Source organism: Heterodontus francisci, chromosome 17 (assembly GCF_036365525.1).
Source record: "Heterodontus francisci isolate sHetFra1 chromosome 17, sHetFra1.hap1, whole genome shotgun sequence".
In the NCBI taxonomy this organism is placed as follows: Eukaryota; Metazoa; Chordata; class Chondrichthyes; order Heterodontiformes; family Heterodontidae; genus Heterodontus; species Heterodontus francisci.
Window position 1 is genome coordinate 76,594,705 of NC_090387.1, and position 20,359 is coordinate 76,615,063.

At 44.9% G+C, this 20,359-nt stretch overlaps 1 protein-coding gene across 1 annotated transcript in view; it reads left to right on the forward strand.

Annotated features, from left to right (window-relative positions):
- Positions 1–17,100, forward strand: part of ogfod1 (2-oxoglutarate and iron-dependent oxygenase domain containing 1) — a 41,024-nt gene extending 23,924 nt beyond the window's left edge. The window contains exons 9-13 of the mRNA XM_068049948.1: positions 551–630; positions 5,915–6,204; positions 7,013–7,138; positions 15,045–15,103; positions 16,601–17,100. Coding sequence (XP_067906049.1) covers positions 551–630; positions 5,915–6,204; positions 7,013–7,138; positions 15,045–15,103; positions 16,601–16,762 — 717 coding nt within the window. The 3' untranslated portion in view covers positions 16,763–17,100. The remainder of the gene's footprint in view (positions 1–550; positions 631–5,914; positions 6,205–7,012; positions 7,139–15,044; positions 15,104–16,600) is intronic.
- Positions 17,101–20,359: the final 3,259 nt, after the last annotated feature.

Genomic DNA, 20,359 nt, shown 5'->3' on the forward strand with positions numbered 1-20,359 from the left:
ACGCTTGCATGAGAAATAGGTGCTGTGTCATTGCCTTAGTGCTAAATTAGAAAAGTCTGGTTGGATCTTTGCATGAAATAGCTGTCGTGCACCTTGTGGTGCCTGTCTCATGTCACATTAAACCTTTTAGTGTTTGAGTTGCTATAGCTTCTCGTATACTATATTACATCATACATGTACAGAACATAGCTTTGAGACATGAACTGCACTGTATTGGGAGCACATTATTCCCTTTTACCTGGTGTGTCCTGTAAATAGTGAAGAAATGGCACCATGACATATACTATTATAGTCTTATATTGGAGTGACATTGCCTTTTACCTAATGTCTAACTGTACATGCAAAGGAGCTGACACTGAGATGTATGCGAGCCATACAACTGTGTAATATGTGTTTAGTTGATACCAATAAATATGTGAGCTACACAGTATTAGATTGATCAAGTGGTTTGTTTTTCTACCAGCAATGTGCCATACAAATGGAATTGCCAATAACATGTTGGCACCCAGGAGTATAACCATAACACCCATATTTTCTTCTACTTGTGCAGAAAGCAAAGTTTCAGATGGTGTGTGAGGCTTTACACAGCCCAGAGATTAAATGGAAGAGAAGAGGACCTGCCAACAAGAGGTAGGTGGATCAGAACTCTGAGAACATTGATGCTAATGGATATTCGAGCCGCAGAGTGATTAAAGGCATAATTAACCAGTAGCATATATTGTGAAGAAGCATCTACAAAAAAGATGCAGCAGGAAATTGCTGTAACCTTACATCATGCTTAAAAAAAAAATCCAAGAGATCTAAACCTGGAACAGAAGAGAATGGCAATGTCGCAACAACTTCTTGTTTTGGGAAAACAAAACTTTATTGGTTTCACTGTAATATATAAAAAAATTAACCTTTATTCAATTTCTCTGTCATACGCTTGCTCTTCCACATACAAAGAGGGTGGGCTTTATAACCTGCTCACAGGACTTGCCAGCATGTTTATAGGTCTGTACAATGGGCCTGCCTTTGACTCTCTTTCTAATTTTTCATTACCCGCAACAATATGGATGATGGGCTCTGTACAGTTGTTCAATTGAGCATGTTTTGCTCAGTGGTACTATGTATTGTTGCAGTAACACAATGTGCTTTCCTCCAAAAAACATTTTGGGCTGCATTTTCTGATCATCATCTTGGCATCATGGGAGCAGAAGACCAGGGGGCAAGGCTGGCAAGGACAATTAGGCTGCCAGCTGCCCATAACGATGGCAGCAGCTGGCAATGTGGGCAGACTGTCAAAATTTGGGCCCAGTGGCGATGAGGGGCAACATCCTCTGAAGGAAGGGTTGAGCCCCAGGCATCAGGAGGGCAGGGGAAAGGAATGAGATGCAGGGAAGACAGGGAGGCCGTACCCTCAGCTTAGGATCTATCGCCGAAGAAGGAGCTACCTGGAGATGACTGAGACCCAGTGCCACAGGAGACTGCCACACAGACATCTGTTCCCTTGTTGCCGAAGACCTGCTCAGTATTGATCACCATGCCCTGCCAGTAGTTGTCAAAGTCACTGGGGCCTTGAACTTCGAAGCAGATAATCATAGAAAGTGTACAGCATAGAAAGAGACCACTTGGCCCATCGTGTCTTTGCTGGCAAAAAAAAAACAAGAGCCATCCAGCCTAATCCTACTTTCCAGCATTTGGTCCGCAGCCCTGCAGGTTATGGCACTTTTGGTGCACAACCAGGCACCTTTTAAGGGAACTGAGGTTTTCTGCCTCTACCACCCTTTTTAGGCAGTGAGTTCCAAACCTCCACCACCCTCTGGATGAGGTGCGGTTCAAGAAGGCAGCTCACCACCACCACCTCATGAGAAATTAGGGATGAACAATAAATGCTGGCCTGGCCAGCGATGTCCACATCACGTGAAATGAATTTTAAAAAAAATGAGTGATAGCCTTGGAGAGCAGAAACCTCTGCAGTGCTGTGGCTTCCCAATGCAACTTGGTGTTCAGCAGGGGAATTGGGAAAACACTCCGCTGGTTGGAGTCCTATCTAGCACAAAGAAAGATGTTTGTGGTTGTTGGAGGTCATCTCAGCTCTAGGACATCGCTGCAGGAGTTCATCAGGGTAGTATCCTCGGCCCAACAGTCTTTAACTGCTACATTAATGACCTTCCCTCCATCATAAGGTCAGAAGTGGGGATGCTCGCTGATTGCACAGTGTTCAGAACCATTTGCGACTCCTCGGGTATTGAAGCAGTCCATGTCGATGCGCAACAAGACCTGGACAACATTCAGACTTGGGTGATAAGTGGCAGGTAGCATTAGTGCCACTCAAGTGCCAAGTAATTTTTTTTTATTTGTTCATGGGATGTGGACGTCGCTGGCTAGGTCAACATTCATTGCCCACCCCTAATTGCCCTTGAGAAGGTGGTGGTGAGCTGCCTTCTTGAACCGCTGTCGTCCATGTGGCGTAGGTACACCAACAGTGTTGTTAGGAATGGAGTTCCAGGATTTTGACCCAGTGAAGTGAAGGAACAGCGATATAGTTCCAAGTCAATAAGGTGTGTGGCTTGGAGGGGAACTTGCAGCTTGTGGTGTTCCCATGCAAATGCTGCCCTTGCCCTTCTAGTTGGTAGAGGTCACAGGTTTGGAAGGTGTTGTTTAAGGTGCCTTTGTGCGTTGCTGCAATAGATCTGGTAGATGGTACACACTGTTGTCACTGTGCATCAGTGGTGAAGGGAGTGAATGTTTGTGGATGGGGTCCGTCAAGCGGGCTGCTTTGTCCTGGATGGTTGTTGGAGCTGCACCCATCCAGGTAAGTGGAGAATATTCCATCACACTCCTGACTTGTACCTTGTAGACGGTGGACAGGCTTTGGGAAGCCAGGAGGTGAGTTACTCGCTGCAGGATTCCTAGCTGCTGACCAGCTCTTGTCGCCATGGTAGTTATATGGCTACTCCAGTTCATTTTCTGGATAATGGGGGATTCAGTGATGGGAGTGCCATTGAATGTCAAGGGGAGATGGTTAGATTCTCTCTTGTTGGGATGGTCATTGCCTGGCACTTGTGTGGTATGAATGCAACTTGCCACTTGTTGGCCCAAGCTTGGATATTGTCCAGGTCTTGCTGCATTTCTATATGGACTGCTTCAGTATCTGAGGAGTCGAGAATGGTGCTGAACATTGTGCAATCATCAGTGAACATCCCCACTTCTGACCTTATGATTGGAGGAAGGTCATTGATAAAGCAGCTGAAGATGGTTGGGCCTAGGACACCACCCTGAGGAATTCCTGCAGTGATGTCCTGGAGCTGAGATGATAGACCTCCAACAACCACAACCATCTTCCTTTGAGCTAGGTATGACTCCAATCAGTGGAGAGTTTTCCCCCTGATTTCCATTGACTTCAGTTTTGCTAGGGCTGCTTGATGCCATACTTTGTCAAATGCTGCCTTGATGTCAAGAGCAGTCAGTCTCAGCTCACCTCTGGAGTTCAGCTCCTTTTGTCCATGTTTGAACCAAGGCTGTAATGAGTTCAGGAGCTGAGTGGCCCTGGCGGAACCCAAACTGAGCATCACTGAGCAGGTTATTGCTAAGCAAGTGCCACATGATAGCACTGTTGATGGCACCTTCCATCACTTTACTGATGATTGAGAGTAGACTGATGGGGCAGTAATTGGCTGGGTTGGATTTGTCCTGCTTTTTGTGTATGTGACACACCTGGGCAATTTTGCACAATGCCGGGGAGATGCTAGTGTTGTAGCTGTACTGGAAGAGCTTGGCTAGGGCGCGGCAAGTTCTGGAGCACAGGTCTTCAGTACTATTGCCGGAATGTTGTCGGGGCCCATAGCCTCCGCAGCATTCAGTGTCTTCAGTCATTTCTTGATATCACGTGGAGTGAATGGAATTGGCTGAAGACTGGCATCTGTAATGCTGGGGAGTTCAGGAGGAGGCGGAGATGGATCATCAACTCGGCACTTCTGGCTGTAGATTGTTGCAGATGCTTCAGCCTTATCTTTTGCACTGATGTGCTGGGCTCCCCTATCATTGAGGATGGGGATATTTGTGGAGCCACCTCCTCAAGTTAGTTGTTTAATTGTCCACCACCATTCATGACTGGATGTGGCAGGACTGCGGAGCTTAGATCTGATCCGTTGGTTATGGGATCGCTTAGCTCTCTCTATCGCATGCTGCTTACGCAGTTTGGTATGCAAGTAGTCCTGTGTTGTAGCTTCATCAGGTTGACACCTCATTTTGAGGTATGCCTGGTGCGGCTCCTGGCTTGCCCACCTGCATTCTTCATTGAACCAGGGTTGGTCCCGTGGCATGATGGTAATGGTAGAGTGGGGCATATGCCGGGCCATGAGGTTACAGATTGTAGTGAGTACAATTCTGCTGCAGCTGTTGGCCCACAGCGCCTCAGTTTTGCATTGCTAGATCTGTTCTGACCATTTCCAACAAGTGAGAATCTAACCATCTCCCCTTCACATTCAACGGCATTACTTTCGCTGAATCTCCTAACATCAACACACTGGAGGTTACCATTGACTAGAAACTTAACTGGACCAGCCATATAAATACTGTGGCTACAAGAGCTGGTCAGAGGTTGGGAATTCTGTGGCGCGTAACTCACTTCTTGACTCCCTAAAGCATGTCCACCATGGTTTTTCTTTCTTCTTTCAGACCCTTAGAAAATAGGCGACAGGTTTAGATTTAGGATCTGGATCGGCGCAGGCTTGGAGGGCCAAAGGGCATGTTCCTGTGCTGTAATTTTCTTTGTTCTTTGTTCTACAAGGTACAAGTCAGGAATGTGATGGAATACTCTTCGCTTTGCTGGATGAGTGCAACTGCAACACCATTCAGGAAGCTCGACACCATCCAGGACAAAGCAGCCCTCTTGATCAGCACCCCATTCACCACCTTAAACATTTACTCGATCTACCACCGGTGCACAGTGGCAGCAGTGTGTACCATCTACAAGATTCACTGCAGCAACTGGCCAAGCCTTCTTCGACACCATCTTCCAAACCCGTGATCTCTACCACCTAGAAGGACAAGGGCAGCAGACACATGGGAACACCACCACTGCAAGTTCCTTTCCAAGTCCCAAACCATCCTGACTTTGACCTATATCACTGTTCCTTCACTGTTGTTGGGTCAAAAATCTGGACCTGCCTCCCTGAACAGCACTGTGAATGCACGTACAGCAGGTGGACTGCAGCAGTTCAAGAAGGCTCACTGCCACCTTCTCGAGGACAACTAGGGATGGGCCACAATGCTAACCTTGCCAGCAACACTCACATCCCAAGAATGAATTAAAAATAAAATGAGCACATTGCTCTCTATTTATCCCTTCATCTATCTTTTAATAAAAGAAAATCCTATCTCTCTGTGAATATATGGCTGCATCATATCATGTTAAAGTTCTTTGGGCCTTGTCATTTGATCTGTGATAGGCGTGTGGTATTGTAGGTTATGTGATTAACAGTGACCACTCACAATGATAGCCATGCAAACGGTGTCCATTTTTGATCTTACGCCAGCATTTCTGCTCCCATCTGACTGAAGACAGCTTTCCTCTGTCATCTCCCAGCCTGATTCTGCCTCCCTCCCTGTCATAGTCTGTTACACTTCTGGTCTGACTGCCATCTTACGCCCATCTGATTGGACTTCAGCTGGAAGCCCCCCTTTGGCCTGCTTCTGCCTCAGTATACATGACATATCCTGCTGATGTTGAAGTATGTGACGGATTCTTTTAGTATCGAGACATGTGAGAAGCCTGATTGATGTTGAAGTATGTTGCAGACTTTCGAGATATGACTGGTCTCACTATACAACGAATATAAATGACAAACCTTGTTAATGTTGAGGTATCTGGCCCTTTTATTTCACAGGTATGTGACCGGTGCTGTGATATTACCTCTTTGTTTTATAGATGCTATGATCAAGCGGAGGAAGATGGCCTCCCTGACATTATTACCAAGTGTATGGAGCTGTTTTGTTCTGAGGCCATGTTCCTGCTTCTATCCAATTTTACTGGCTTAAAACTGCATTTCCTCGCAGCCTCAGATAATGATGGTGAAGATGAGCAAGAGGATGATGTAGATAATTCTGATGGTAATGAACACGCATGTTCTAGCAGTGAAAAAGACTGCAAATCTGATTTAACAGATCACGAAGACAGGGAGGGAGAAAAGGCTGGAACAAAGGAAATTGTGGTGCAAGGTAAGCTTCACTGAAAAGCATTCTAAAACTCTAGTATGTGATTAACTGCTATTAGGAGTTCAGAACTAATATTTGAAGCCATTTTGGAAATGATATCAGTAAAATAATACATTTCTGCTTTTAGATGTCTGCATGCACAGAATTCTGTGAATTTCAATGAATGGTTCAATTTACATTAGATACATTGTCCCAGTGACCTAAATGGACGTGCCTGTTGGGAAACTGATGAAATAGGGCATAACACTGATTTTACATCCCGCCCGACATTACTCACCCAAACATCCAAATCTGCCAATTTTTCGATGGGGGGATTAGTTTAAAATTTCCCCCATTGTTTCAGGTGAAGGCATGGAGAGGTGCTGAGTAGCTACATAGGTGAGGTAAGGCTTTTAATGGGCCGTGTCTTGGCAACAGACTGAACAAAGATTGAACGATACACAAGATTACGGACCACTGGGTTTGGTCTTAATTTGCAACCAGGGAAGTTGGTAGAGTTGGAGGCATGCAGATGCTGGCAAGAATCGGATAAGATGACATCAGTCTTGGTAGTGAACTACAGGAAATTTTTCTTGGACTTTAAGTAGCAGGCAGTGATACAGCACAGCAACATTGTCTTAGTAGCACTGACAGTGTACTGAGACCAAGTAACTTGTGTGTTGATTGGTGAATGTCCCAGGGAAACTAAATAAAAAAGGAGATAAAATACTATAAATACAAATAACAGGTGGAGTCGATATTTGGCTTTTCACGTACTCAAAATCAATTGGTTAAAGACTGAAAAGAACTTTCATTATGTCTGACTTCTCAGATCCTGATCCTGTTTGCCGAGGGGAATTACGACAGTGGAGAAATGGATACTACACGCTTGTCCATGATACCAATGTGGAAAATTCAGAGTTTGCCCTGGATCTGCTGTTGTGCTGTGGGTGTGAAGGTAAGTGTTGATTGTTTTATTCTACCATAAGTGAATTATTAACCTTCTTGTGGAGTTGTGAAGAATGATCTTGTAAATGTGGTGGGAGACAGAACATAAGTGGCAAAAACAGAGACAAACTGAAATGAAGAGTAAACAGTAGTCTATTTGACTTCTGTTAAGGTATTGCTGTTCGATGTAGATTTTATAATACATCAGCGGACCAGATACCCAAACTGAAAAGTTACATTTTATTTTGGTTTAACCTGCATATTTTCCTTGGGTTTAGCGAGACTGGTTGTTTCTATATGCAGACGTTGTATCCTTTATGAATCAGATATGCCTGTACATATTCAATATCTGAGTGAACAAAGTGAAACTTGGGCTGAAATAAAAACCCTCATCATTGTACTTCATACAGATCATATGTTACATGAGCTCCTTGATTGATGGGAGGGAGATTGTGGCTCAGGCTTTAAAACAACATTAAGAGGAAAGTGAACACTGCTCAGTCCAGCAGGATATTTACTGTAATTATAATCTGTACTATCCTCAATGTCAAAGCAACAACCATGCTAACCCTTAATATAAAATGATACAAACTTAGACTGATGACAGGAAAGTCTTCCTCACGCAGAGTGATCAATGTAGATCATAGGGAAGCAGAGGTGAAAACCCTGGAATCTTTTGAGAAAAAATTGAATGCTGAAATGGGAGGAATTTAGCATTTTTGGATGGATGTATTAAGATAGACCAAGTGGCCTTCATCATCTGTGATCCCAGAATTGCTGGAACTACACATTAGGAAAGACTGCATCAAAAGCAAAATACTGTGCATGCTGGAAATCTGAAATAAAAACAGATAATGCTGGAAATACTCAGCAGGTCTGGCAGCATCTGTAGAGAGAGAAATAGAGTTAATGTTTCAGGTCAATGATCTTTCATCAGAACTGGGAAAAGTTAGAAATGAATAGGTCTTAAGCAAGTGAAAGGGGAGAGGGTGGAAACAGAACAAAGTGGAATGTCTGACAGGGTGGAAGAGAGGAGAGATTGAATGACAAAAGAGCTGGTGGTGAAGTGTCAAAGGGAGTGGTAATGGGACAAGTAAAAAAACAAAAGATGTGTCCAGAGGAAGTGTGAATGGCAGAACGATGAACAGCTGCCATCCAAAAGCAAGAGAAAAATGAGAGTAAACCAAAACCTGCTAAGAGAAAGGAAACGAAATAAGGAAAGAGATTACCCTGGGCGCACACTTCTCCCATGTTTAGTAGTGGCATGCACCCTCAGGCTACTTAGTGGGTGTGTCTGCTGGTGGCTGCAGAGCTGGAGACCTGTCATCTGTGTGCTGCACTGCACACACCTTGCCAGAATGAAGAAAGTCATTAGACTTCTTTCAATGCTGCACCCAGGTCTTCCTAATGACACTGTGGCTGTTTACATACTCTGCCACCTCCAGCCAGACATGCTTAGTTTGACTGAGTGACCCTCTCCTGCAACCCTCCAGGAACCAGACCCTTTTCACCTTTCACGCACAGCCTCCAACATGACCTCAAGGGTTGCATTGCTAAACCCTGGGGCAGCCATGCCATGAATGCCTGGCCTCAGCCTTTCCTCCTGCTGACTTCTGCCTTTAATTGAATTGCAAGATGGCTGCCATCATGCCTTTAAATCGGGTCTGCATTTTCAGACTGCCACTTACAAAAGGTGAAGTCACACGGGATCAGAGGTGAGCTGGCAAGATGGATACAGAACTGGCTCCATCAGAGAAGACAGAGGGTATCGGTGGAAGGGTGCTTTTCTGAATGGAGGGCGGTGACTAGTGGTGTTCCGCCGGAATCAGTGCTGGGACCTTTGCTGTTTGTAGTATATATAAATGATTTGGAGGAAAATGTAGCTGGTCTGATTAGTAAGTTTGCGGACGACACAAAGGTTGGAGGAGTTGCGGATAGTGATGAGGATTGTCAGAGGATGCAGCAGGATATAGATCGGTTGGAGACTTGGGCGGAGGAGAAATGGCAGATGGAGTTTAATGCGGACAAATGTGAGGTAATGCATTTGGAAAATCTAATACAGGTGGGAAGTATACAGTAAATGGCAGAATCTTTAGGAGTATTGACAGGCAGAGAGATCTGGGTGTACAGGTCCACAGGTCACTGAAAGTGGCAACACATGTGGATAAGGTAGTCAAGAAGGCATACGGCATGCTTGCCTTCATCGGTTGGGGCATAGAGTATTAAAATTGGCAAGTCATGCTGCAGCTGTACAGAACCTCAGTTAGGCTACACTTAGAATATTGCGTGCAATTCTGGTCGCCACACTACCAGAAAGACATGCAGCTTTGGAGAGGGTACAGAAGAGGTTTACCAGGATGTTGCCTGGTCTGGAGGGCATTAGCTATGAGGAGAGGTTGGATAAACTCTGATTGTTTTCACTGGAACGACGGAGGTGGAGGGGCGACATGATAGACATTTACAAAGTTATGAGTGGCATGGACAGAATGGATAGTCAGAAGCTTTTTCCCAGGGTGGAAGAGTCAGTTACTAGGGGACATAGGTTTAAGGTGCGAGGGGCAAAGTTTAGAGGGGATGTGCGAGGCAAGTTCTTTACACAGGGTGGTGAGTGCCTGGAACTTGCTGCCGGGGGAGGTGATGGAAGCAGGTACGATAGCAACGTTTAAGAGGCATGTTGACAAATACATGAATAGGATGGGAGTAGAGGGATACGGACCCCGGAAGTGCAGAAGGTTTTAGTTTAGGCAGGCATCAATATCGGCGCAGGCTTGGAGGGCCGAATGGCCTTTTCCTGTGCTGTACTGTTCTTTGTTCTTTGATAAGTGGCAAGTAGCATTCGTGCCACACAAATGCCAGGCAATGACCGTCTCCAACAAGAGAGAATATATCCATCTTCCTTTGACATTCAATGGCAATACAATCGCTGAATTCCCCCACTGTCAACATCCTGAGGGTTACCATTGACCAGAAACTAAACTGGAGTAGCCATATAAATACCATGGCTACAAGAGCAGGTCAGAGGCTAGGAATCCTGTGGTGTGTAACTCATCTCCTGACTCCCCAAAGCCTGTCCAGCATCTACAAGGCACAAGTCAGGAGTGTGATGGAATACTCTCCACTTGCCTGGATGGTTGCAGCTCTAACAACATTCAAGAAGCTCGATACCATCCAGGACAAAGCAGCCCACTTGATTGGCACCCCATCCACAAACATTCACTCCCTCCACCACCAACGCACAGTGGCAGCAGTGTGTACCATCTACAAGTTGCACTCCAGCAACGCACCAAGGCTCCTTAGGCAACACCTTCCAAAACCACAACCTCTACCAACTAGAAGGACAAGGGCTGCATGTTCCTATCCAAGTCACACACCATCCTGACTAGGAACTATATCGCCATTCCTAACAGCACTGTGGGTATACCTACCTCATGTGGACTGCAGCGGTTCAAGAAGGCAGCTCCCCACCACCTTCTCGAGGGCAATTAGGGATGGACAATAAATGCTGGCCTAGCCAGCGATGCCCACCTCCCATGAAAGGAAAAAAATACTTTTTTTCCCCATTTCATCATTTTGGTTGCCCTTTTCTGGTTTCTAAAACGCTCTCAATCCTCAGGCTTACAACTATTCTTTGCAACATTATAAAATTCTTTTAATCAATCACTATCCTTCACTTCCCTCATACTCCAGGGACAGATCTCTGTTACTGAGTTTTTGTTCTTTAATGGAATGTATTTTTTCTGAACATTTAGAATTGTTGCTTTAAATGTTTCTCACTGTTTATTTACTGATATCCCTTTAACTCTATTTACCCAGTTAACCTTAGCCAGCTCTTCCCTCATCCCTATGCAATTGGCTTTAAGATTCTTGTTTGGGACTGGAGTATGTTGCTTCCAAACTTAATATGGAATTCAGTTGTATTATGATCACTTTTTCCCCAGGCGATCTTTTACAATGAGATTATTAATTAATCCTGCCTCATTGCACAATACTAGATCTAAAAAAGCTTTATCCCTAGTTGGTTCCACAATGTATTATTGTGGGAAACTGCACTGAGTTGGGTTTGAAGTGACTGTCTTCACTGGGTGATTTGCTCAGTTGTGCCACAGGTAGTGGCAGAGAGCAGCCTATTGAAAGAGGAGGAAATAATTCTCAGAGCCTATCTTGCCTTCTCAAAACAATCATGCTGCCTAATAATTATAGGATTGCATTGTTTGAAAACCAAATGGCTGTCCTTCTATCTGGGGCTAGATTTTCAAATCCCAGTGAGTGCAGAAGTAAGTGCACGTGCGATTTGAAGATTGCATTCTTGGAGGCCAACACTGGCTCTCGCCACCTCTGGAACACACAGCAGTTTTTAAAGGAATGCAGGGAGGGAGGGAACGGGAAGTATGGCCGCCTTCTGAAAATTGGCAGTTGAGCTCATTGTGGAGCTCATTGAAAGGCTTGGCGGGAGCAATTTGTAATTTATAATTGGGGTACATAGGAACATGGCAGGGTTTAGAAATCGTAAACTCTGTGAAGGTCCAAGAGGGGTATTGGGATAATCTAACATATTATGGAAGCCTAGAATAAAGCTTAGCTGCTTGAAAATTGCCACAGAGTAGTCATTTCTGGAGCTGAAAGATTTGCATTCAGCAGTGATGAGTGATAGAAATCTGGAGAGGGACATGAGGCCACTGGCATCACTTGGGCACCTGGGGTTGGCAGGGGAAGACCTCGTGCGTGAATGTGCACCAGCTGAGGGAGTTCAGATGGGAACAGGTTACTCTGACATTGGACAGAGCAGCCAGGATGGCCTTCAGCAGATGTTTCCTCCTGGACAGGAGGAGGTCCAAGGAGCATAGTGGGGGGCTGTAAGGGGAAGAAGGTGCTACCCGAGACATCAGGTTTACTGCCCAAAAGTCATGAGCAGTGAGTAACCTACCTCCTGTCTCCCCAAACCCTGCCCACCATCTACAAGTCAGGAGTGTGATGGAATATTTTCCAATTTCCTGGATGACTGCAATTCCAACAACACTCGGGAAGCTCGACACCATCCAGGACAAAGAAGCCCCCTTGATCAGCACCCCCATCCATCACGTTAAACTTTCCCTCCCTCCCACCACCAACACAGGGCAGCAGTGTTACCATATACAAGGCGCACTGCAGCAACTCACCACGCCTCCTTCAACAGCACCTTCCAAACCCATGTTCTCTTCCACGTAGAGGTTCAAGGCAGGAGACGCATGGAAGCACCACCACCTGCAAGTTCCCTGCAAGCCACACACCGTCCTGACTTGGAACTATATCGCCATTCCTTAACTGTCGCTGGTTCAAAATCCTGGAACTCCCTCCCTAATGGCACTGTTGGCGTACCTATATCAGATGGACTGCAGCGTTCAAGAAGGCGGCTCCCCATCATCTCTCAAGGGCAATTAGGGATGGGCAAACAAATGCTGGTTTAGCCTGTGATGACCATATCCCACGAAACGAATAGAAAAAAAACCCTGCAAATGACGGAACACCAGCGTTGGAGGAGGATGTGCCTATCCAGGCAGATGGCCTCTGACATTTGTGCTCTAATCCACAATGACCTGAGGCCTCGTGGCCCCCCGGCAGTCCCTTACCTGCAGCTGTCAAGGTCACCGATGCCCTGAATTTCTGTGCAGCTGGGTTCTTCCAGAGATCAGCTGCAGACCTTGGTGGCATCTCGTAGTCAGCAGCTCATCACACCGTCAGGCAAGTCACAGATGCCATATTCTGGAGGGCGAGGGACTAGATGGGCCAATTCAGACCCAGAGGGCATTGGGCTTTGCCACCATTGATGGATTTCCCCCAGGTTCAGGGGGTCATTGATTGCACCCATGTAGCCATCAAGGCACCGACACACCAGCCAGTTAGATTCCTGAACAGAAAATGCTGTTGAATGTCCAGCTGGTTTGTGACCACAGGAAGTGAATCTTGCAGGTCTGTGCCCGGTTCCTGGTCAGTTGTCATAATTCTTTTATCATGCAGGAGTCCCGGGTGCTGCAGCTCTTGAGCCCCATATCCACACTCAGTGGGTGGCTGCTGGGAATTAAGAGTTATCCCCTAAAGAGATGGCTCCAGTTGCCCATCTGCTGCCCAGACATGGATGGAGAGAGGTGCTATACCACCAGAGCCATCTACTTACACGGACCTGCATTGAAAAGACCATTGGCATTTTGAAGATGCGCTTCCATGGCTTGACTGGTCAGGTGGTACCCTTCAGTATGAGCCAGCCAGAGTGTCTCTGATTGTGGATGTTTGCTGCACCCTGCATGACATGACAATACAACAAGGCCTGGAGATGGATGAAGAGGAGGACCTGGAGTGCCACTCCTCCTCAGAGGAGGACTAGGAGAGGATGAAGACTTGGAGGAAAAGGTGGAGTTAGGATTTTCTCAAGAGGTAGCTGGTGACCAGGCAGCGGAGGATTCCCAGCCGTGCCGTCCCAGACCTCAGGGTGAACAGCAGGCTGACCTGGTCACAAGGGCTATGCTGATTCAGCAGCATTTCACATGATCTATTCCGAGCTCTTATGACTAAAGAAACATGAAATCACCTTCCAGCATGGTGAGCTATCACTCCTCAAAGACCTATATCTACGACGTCCCATTGCCAGCCATAACCATGAAGAATGAGGTTTCCACCGCCAATACTCCAACATCACAAAGCATGAAAATACAGCAATCCCAGAGCCCTATTGGCACCCTCCTTTCGCGCCCCCCCCCCCAACCCCAAACCAACCCAACCCACAAAACTCCAACCCCCCTCTGCAACTGGCCCTGCAGGAAACACAATAAAGTGGAAATGAGAGCTCATCCTATGCAACAATTGCCTCAGCACAACCATCCCCTTAGATGATAGTGTTCGAAGAGCCACAGGACGCATTAGGAAGGAATCTCCTCCATGCCCTTCACCTCAAGATAGAGCAACCAAATGACCCTGCTGTTCACTGCCTCCTTGTTATCCCCCATGGACTGACTCGGGAACCATGGCGATCTCCAGCGTCGCTTCCTCCATTGGCATCCGAGTTTGGAATTGGCCCACACCACCACCTGTCCTGGCCATTTGTTGAGCATTTATGGTCTTGCTTCTCCTGCAGGATGAAGAGAGAATGATTCATGAGTAGACTGCCCTCCCTCATCTCTTCCAGCATGACATACACATCAACTAACATGCCCCTCCGTGATGTTCCCTTCTGAATAGTGCCCATATGTGTGGGTGGCTCAGTGATGCAACTGGAGATTTGATCTGACAATGTTAGGGAGAATATGGACATCCTGTGAGGTCAGCTTGTATGCATATGGGTGTTTACAGAGTTGGTGACCAATCACCTGGGTGCCGTTGGCCACTAACCAGACCTTAACAGGTCATTGAATCTCTTCCTGCACTGGACCCATGTCCTTCTGGTGAGTTCTTGGCTGTTGACCTACGTAGCCACCTCCAGTTATGCAGTCTTGGTCTCTCTGGGGAATTTCTCCCTCCGGGCACCATCTCTCCTGACTGCCACTGCATCCATTAATGCTCAAGGGAGGCATCAGAGAATCATGGGGATGGAAGCCTATGCCTGCACTGGCCCTCTGAGTTCCCTGCTGTTCCATATCTTCAGGCAATGCCAAGTCCAGTCATGGCTGCCATTTGCCTTTTAAAATCACTCTCCATTTCCAGGTCCTATCTCCAGGCCATTCCCGGCACCTCCAATTGGGTGCCAAACTCACCCCTAGGCCGATTAGGCCCTTTGCATTTGAAAATAGCGTTGGGTCGTCAATGCTGATCTGACATGGTGTGGAAACATGGAAATGTTCCGGGCGTCAGGTTCTCGACCGTGGAACAAAATTCAGCCCATGGTATTGGAAGGCATCGGAAAAGGATCTGATTAGGGAAGTCAATATGTATCTTTTTCTCTGTTTCAGGCTGGGATGAGGAATTTGGTGGTGTTACCTCATACATTGCTAAGGGAGAAGATGAAGAGGTACGTTCTAAGTTCAATTCAGTAAAGAAAGAAAGACCTTGCATTTATATAGCACCTTCCATGATCTCTGGATTCCCCAAACAATGAAGTAATTTTAAGGGTTGCCACTATTGTAGGAAACTTGGTAGCCAATTTGTGCACAGCAACTTCCACAAACAGTAGTGATAATGACCAAATAATCAGATTTAGCAATTTTGTTAGGTTTATTGGCCAGGACACAAGGGAGAGCACCCTGCTGTTTTTCAAAATAGTGCCATGGGATCTTTGATGTCACCTTAGAACCTAGGCAGACTCAGTTTTATGTTGAATCCAAAAGATGGCTCCTCCAACAGTGCAGCACAGCCTCAGTACTATACTGAAGTGTTGGCCTGGATTACCTCGAGGTCTCGGATGGGACTTGAAGAAGGTTAAGTAGTGACTTCAATGAAGGTATATAAAATATCAATTGCCAAAGGAAACCAACAATGTCAGTCTGAGGTAAGTCAGGGCAGTAGGATCAGTCAGCGTAAATTTAAAGTAGTAAGAAGTAAATTTAAAGCAGGTATTAGGAAAAAAAGTCTGACTCAAAAGATATTTGTTTAGAATAACTTGCCGTTCAATTGCCCAAAAGACATTGGAACACTCAAAATCTAGTCGGATGCTATCCTGGGGCATCTGGAGCCCCAGAAGTTTGAGCTTTAAGAGCCAAGGGGCTTTTTGTTGTCTTTCTCTGTACTTGTGTTGGATTGTTACAGATAGAAAAATAATAATCTCAAGCAGCTTGGTAACCCAAGTGGGATATCACTTACCTTTCAGCCAGAATCTCATGAGTTTGATGTACAGGAATGCCCAGCATTGTCATTTACTCGGTTCATTTTAATAAGTCACATCCAATAACAACTGGCATCCAAAAGCAGTCTGTGTACAACCATGGCATTCTGCATCATGGGAGATTAAAACTGCCAGTTTCTCCATCTGAGTTGAGGACTGTAATTCAGCCAGTCAGAGAATAGTACTGGCAGTGACCACTGGAGACAAACCCATTCTCCCAAGTGGAGAATGTGCACTTGCATGAATATTCTGAAAAGTTTTACAACATGAACAGTACAATAACCTTTTGGGGGTGGAAGTGTGGTACCCTTATGCACACCACATTCCTAAATTAGTGTCTGTAAGATGCCAAATGTGATTATCCATACATCGAAATCCTAGTTTTAGCCAAGTTATTGAGAAGGGGGCCATACCATCCTAAGGAGGCACTAAACGAAAGCCTAGTGCTCCAGTGAAGTGAAGGAGCAAAATGTGGGTAGTGAATCACCCAAGATAGCCTCAGCCTCAGTGCAAATACCAGCAAAGTATTAACTCACAGCAGAACAGCAGAGGTCTGGGAGTTGGTCATATGCCTCCCATCTTGACCAGAGATAAAGTGTAAGTAGGGAGTCGAGAAGAGGAAAAGAAGAAATGAAGTGTTAACTAAATATAATAAAAAACCTTTTAACGGTTTGTGTTGCATTTCAGTTACTTACCCTTTGCCCAGAAGACAACTCATTGGCCTTGATCTACCGAGATAAAGAAACACTCAAGTTTGTGAAACACATTAACCAGCGAAGCTTCACTCAGTGTAAGAGGACACATGAGAGAAAAGGTTTCTGGGACTTTTCCTTTGTATATTATGAGTGATGGCACACCTGTCTTCTCTGACTAAACCTTTGCATCTGATGTGGGATGAAGCATCAAAATACTGAATGACGTGATGATACTGATAGAGGCTTTTTGTGGTATGTGCACCAGTGCCTTCTAAGATCTGATATACGATGGTGGCAGTTAGATCACTACTGCGCTTCGCAGGGGCTGCTTTTGGCTTTGCCAGATGTTCGTTCATTTGAAGAAAGACTTACTTGGCTTGGTAGAGGATGGTGTTAAAGTCTAAATTGCCAGATCAATCGGCTGTAATGTCATTAAAATACTTTTGGAAGAGTTGTGATTTTTTAAAATTAAAAATAATTTTTAATAATGGAGTTAAACCTCCTTTAATTTCCTTTTGTCTCTCTCTTGAATTGGCCTCTCTTTACAATCATCTATGGGCAGCTTGCAAAACTAAGTTTCCCATGGTGGTGTACTCAAAATTTCAAGCATTTTATAGACCAAGTGTTACTGCTTTTAATGGGTGTTTACTTTTGTAATGATATAATCTTGTGGTGATTTTTTTTTTGGTTACTTTCTGTTGGTTTTTCCTCCAATTTATATTCTTTTGTCTCTGAATCTCTTCCATGCACCAGTCCTTGAATGAGAGGACAGATAGATGACATATTGCTAGTCCTCTGCCAATTTTGCTTGGAAGCAGGCTGCTGGAAGGTACGCAAGTAGCTGAGGCAACGACTGCTTCTTTGATTTACATCACTACATTAGGCATTAACTAATATGAAGTTGATGGTCTCACTCAGGGAAGCATCAAAGATAATTGGCGGGGGAAATATATGTGTCACCAATGTGCAAGAGCAGCTACTGTCCTGAGATTGAGAAGTCAGATACATTCTCTACATCTAACCATGCTGCAGGAAAAAAGCATTTGCCTGGCCTAGGATGCTTTGATGCTGGTTCTCAGTGCACAAAATGGGAAAAGCATTCCACCTTTTTCGCACTTGCATCCTTTTCAGTGATGAGTGCAGCAAATTAGCTAATTATATGCTGTGGAAACCAGGTCAATATACCACACAGCAAAGTTGTGAGCAGAGAATGGGTGCGGATTGAGAATGAGTACAAGACAAAGCTTGAGATAAGGGCAGTCCGATAGACCAAATCACCAATTCAGAAGTTATATTAGTCTTTATTGCAAGGGGGTTGGAGTATAAGAGTAAGAAAGTCTTGTTGCGATTATATAGGGTTTTAGTGTGACCATACCTGAAGTCATGTGTACAGTTTTGGTCTCCTTGCCGAAGGAAGGATATACTTGCCTTACAGGAAGTGCAACAAAGGTTTACTTGGATTGATTCCTGGGATAAGAGGGTTGTCTCATGAAGAGAGATTGAGTAGTATGGACCTATATACACTGGAGTTTAAAAGAATGAGGGACAATCTCATTGAAAAATATAAAATTCTTAGAGGGCTTGACAGTGTAGTTGCTGCAAGGCTGTTTCTCCTGGCTGGAGGGTCTAGAACTAGGAGCCATAGTCTAAGGATGAAGAGGTAGGCCAATGAGAACTGTGATGTGGAGAAATTTATTTACAAAGTGTTGTGAATTTTTGGAATTCTGTACCCCAGAGGGTTGTGGATACTCAGTCGTTGAGTATATTCAAGACTGAAAACAATAGATTTTGGGGCACTTGGGGAATCACGTGATATGGGTAATAGGATGGGAAAGTAGAGTTGATGTAGAAGTTCAGCCATGATCTTATTGAATGATTAACTAGAGGTCATGATCTCAGAATAAGGAATTGAGGTACCATATGGCCTACTCTTGCTGCCATTCCTTATTTTCTTATAACAATGAAGAAAAGTCATTAAGATTAACAACTTAGTTTGATTATGTTACACACTTTGACAGGCGTATGCTCAACAAATAGCTTTGGTCCTTTTATTTTTGCCTTAAGGTAAGCCACCTTACATAAGGTAGCAAGGCAAAGACAGTCAAATGACCCGTTGTCTTAACTCCCGGTGTTAGACAGAAGCCAAGAATGGATGAATACTGGGATTTCTCCCTAACAATTCTCTCCAACAATAGCTCTTTTGAATAAGGGATCACTGCATGGAACGTGAGGGGAGATAAGTGGTCCATTACTGGATAGTTTTCTCGCACTAACCCACTTCCATTAATCAATAAAAAACTGGCTAATTTATTTAATCAAAGGCAAAAGTGTGAGATTTAAGGGAGGAATTTGTGTTCAGTTTGGAAATCTAGACTGAAGAGACATTTGACCTAAAGCTATAGGGCAAGTCCAAGTTAGTGAGATATTTTCTATAATTAATACTTATGTGAAATGAGTAAACAGAATTTGTTTCTGGAGTTTGTGTTGATGGGAATTCATACTGATACTGTTTACATTTTGCGTTTAGTTAGGAAAAGAGGGCCTGCAGTTGTTGGGAGGAAACTCATGATGTTTGTGGAGTACGATATGTGAGCCATCATTATTCTGTTATTGTATCCAGGAGCAGCACCATTTTGAACTAAATTTTGTAAATTTGAGTTGCTGGAGCAAAGGAGTTTTGTACATGGAGAGTGGTTGGCTACAATCCATAGCATTAGGGAGGATAGTGGTGGATTGTACTTGACAGAAAGTAATCGCCCAAGAGGCAGTGGTAGACAGGTGAGAATGCAGAGATGGTGTAGGAGGAGAGAAGTAGGAGACCATTCTCAGCTAATAATTTCTGGACATGTGCTGGACAGATTAAGGACAGGTTGATTGAGAAGGTCATCAGGTGATTACTTGACTGGTGCAAGAGTTTTTTGTTCAGGTATTGGTCAGTTTTGGAACAATGAAAAGCTATATAGAAGAGACCTGAGTTGAACTCAACAGTATTTGATTTGATTTTGATTTAGAGATACAGCACTGAAACAGGCCCTTCGGCCCACCGAGTCGGTGCCGACCATTAACCACCCATTTTATACTAATCCTACACTAATCCCATATTCCTACCACATCCTCACCTGTCCCTATATTCCCCTACCACCTACCAAGACTAGGGGCAATTTATAACAGCCAATTTACCTATCAACCTGCAAGTCTTTTGGCTGTGGGAGGAAACTGGAGCACCCGGAGGAAACCCACGCAGACACAGGGAGAACTTGCAAACTCCACACAGGTATTCTTGTGGAAAGAGTAAATAGAGCAGTGGGGAATGATTTTAAATGGTCTGGCACTGGGAAGGGGTTTGAGACGGAGAGCCTTATTGATAAAACTAGGGTGTTTCCTTGGCTCAGTGGTAGCCCTCATTCCTCTCATGGACTTGAACATATAATTTCACCCTGCAGTACAGTACAGTACAGTGCAGTAATGAGGGAGCACTATATTTTTAAAGGTACTGAGGAAAAAAATGGATAAGGCCTGAAAATAGGTATGGGGATCACAATGTGCTAGGAAGCTGCACCCGTTCCTTCCGATGCAGGCAACATGCAAACTGTGTGCTGTCTGCTAACTTACATGGTTGCAGAGACCAGCCCAATGCAAAGTGTGCTGTTGAGTGGCTGCACATCTCACCCTGAGGCCCAGGTTCGTGCGATGCTAACACTATTTAAAGCTAGCCTGCACTACATGAAACAAGCCTGCACCTCTTAAAGGG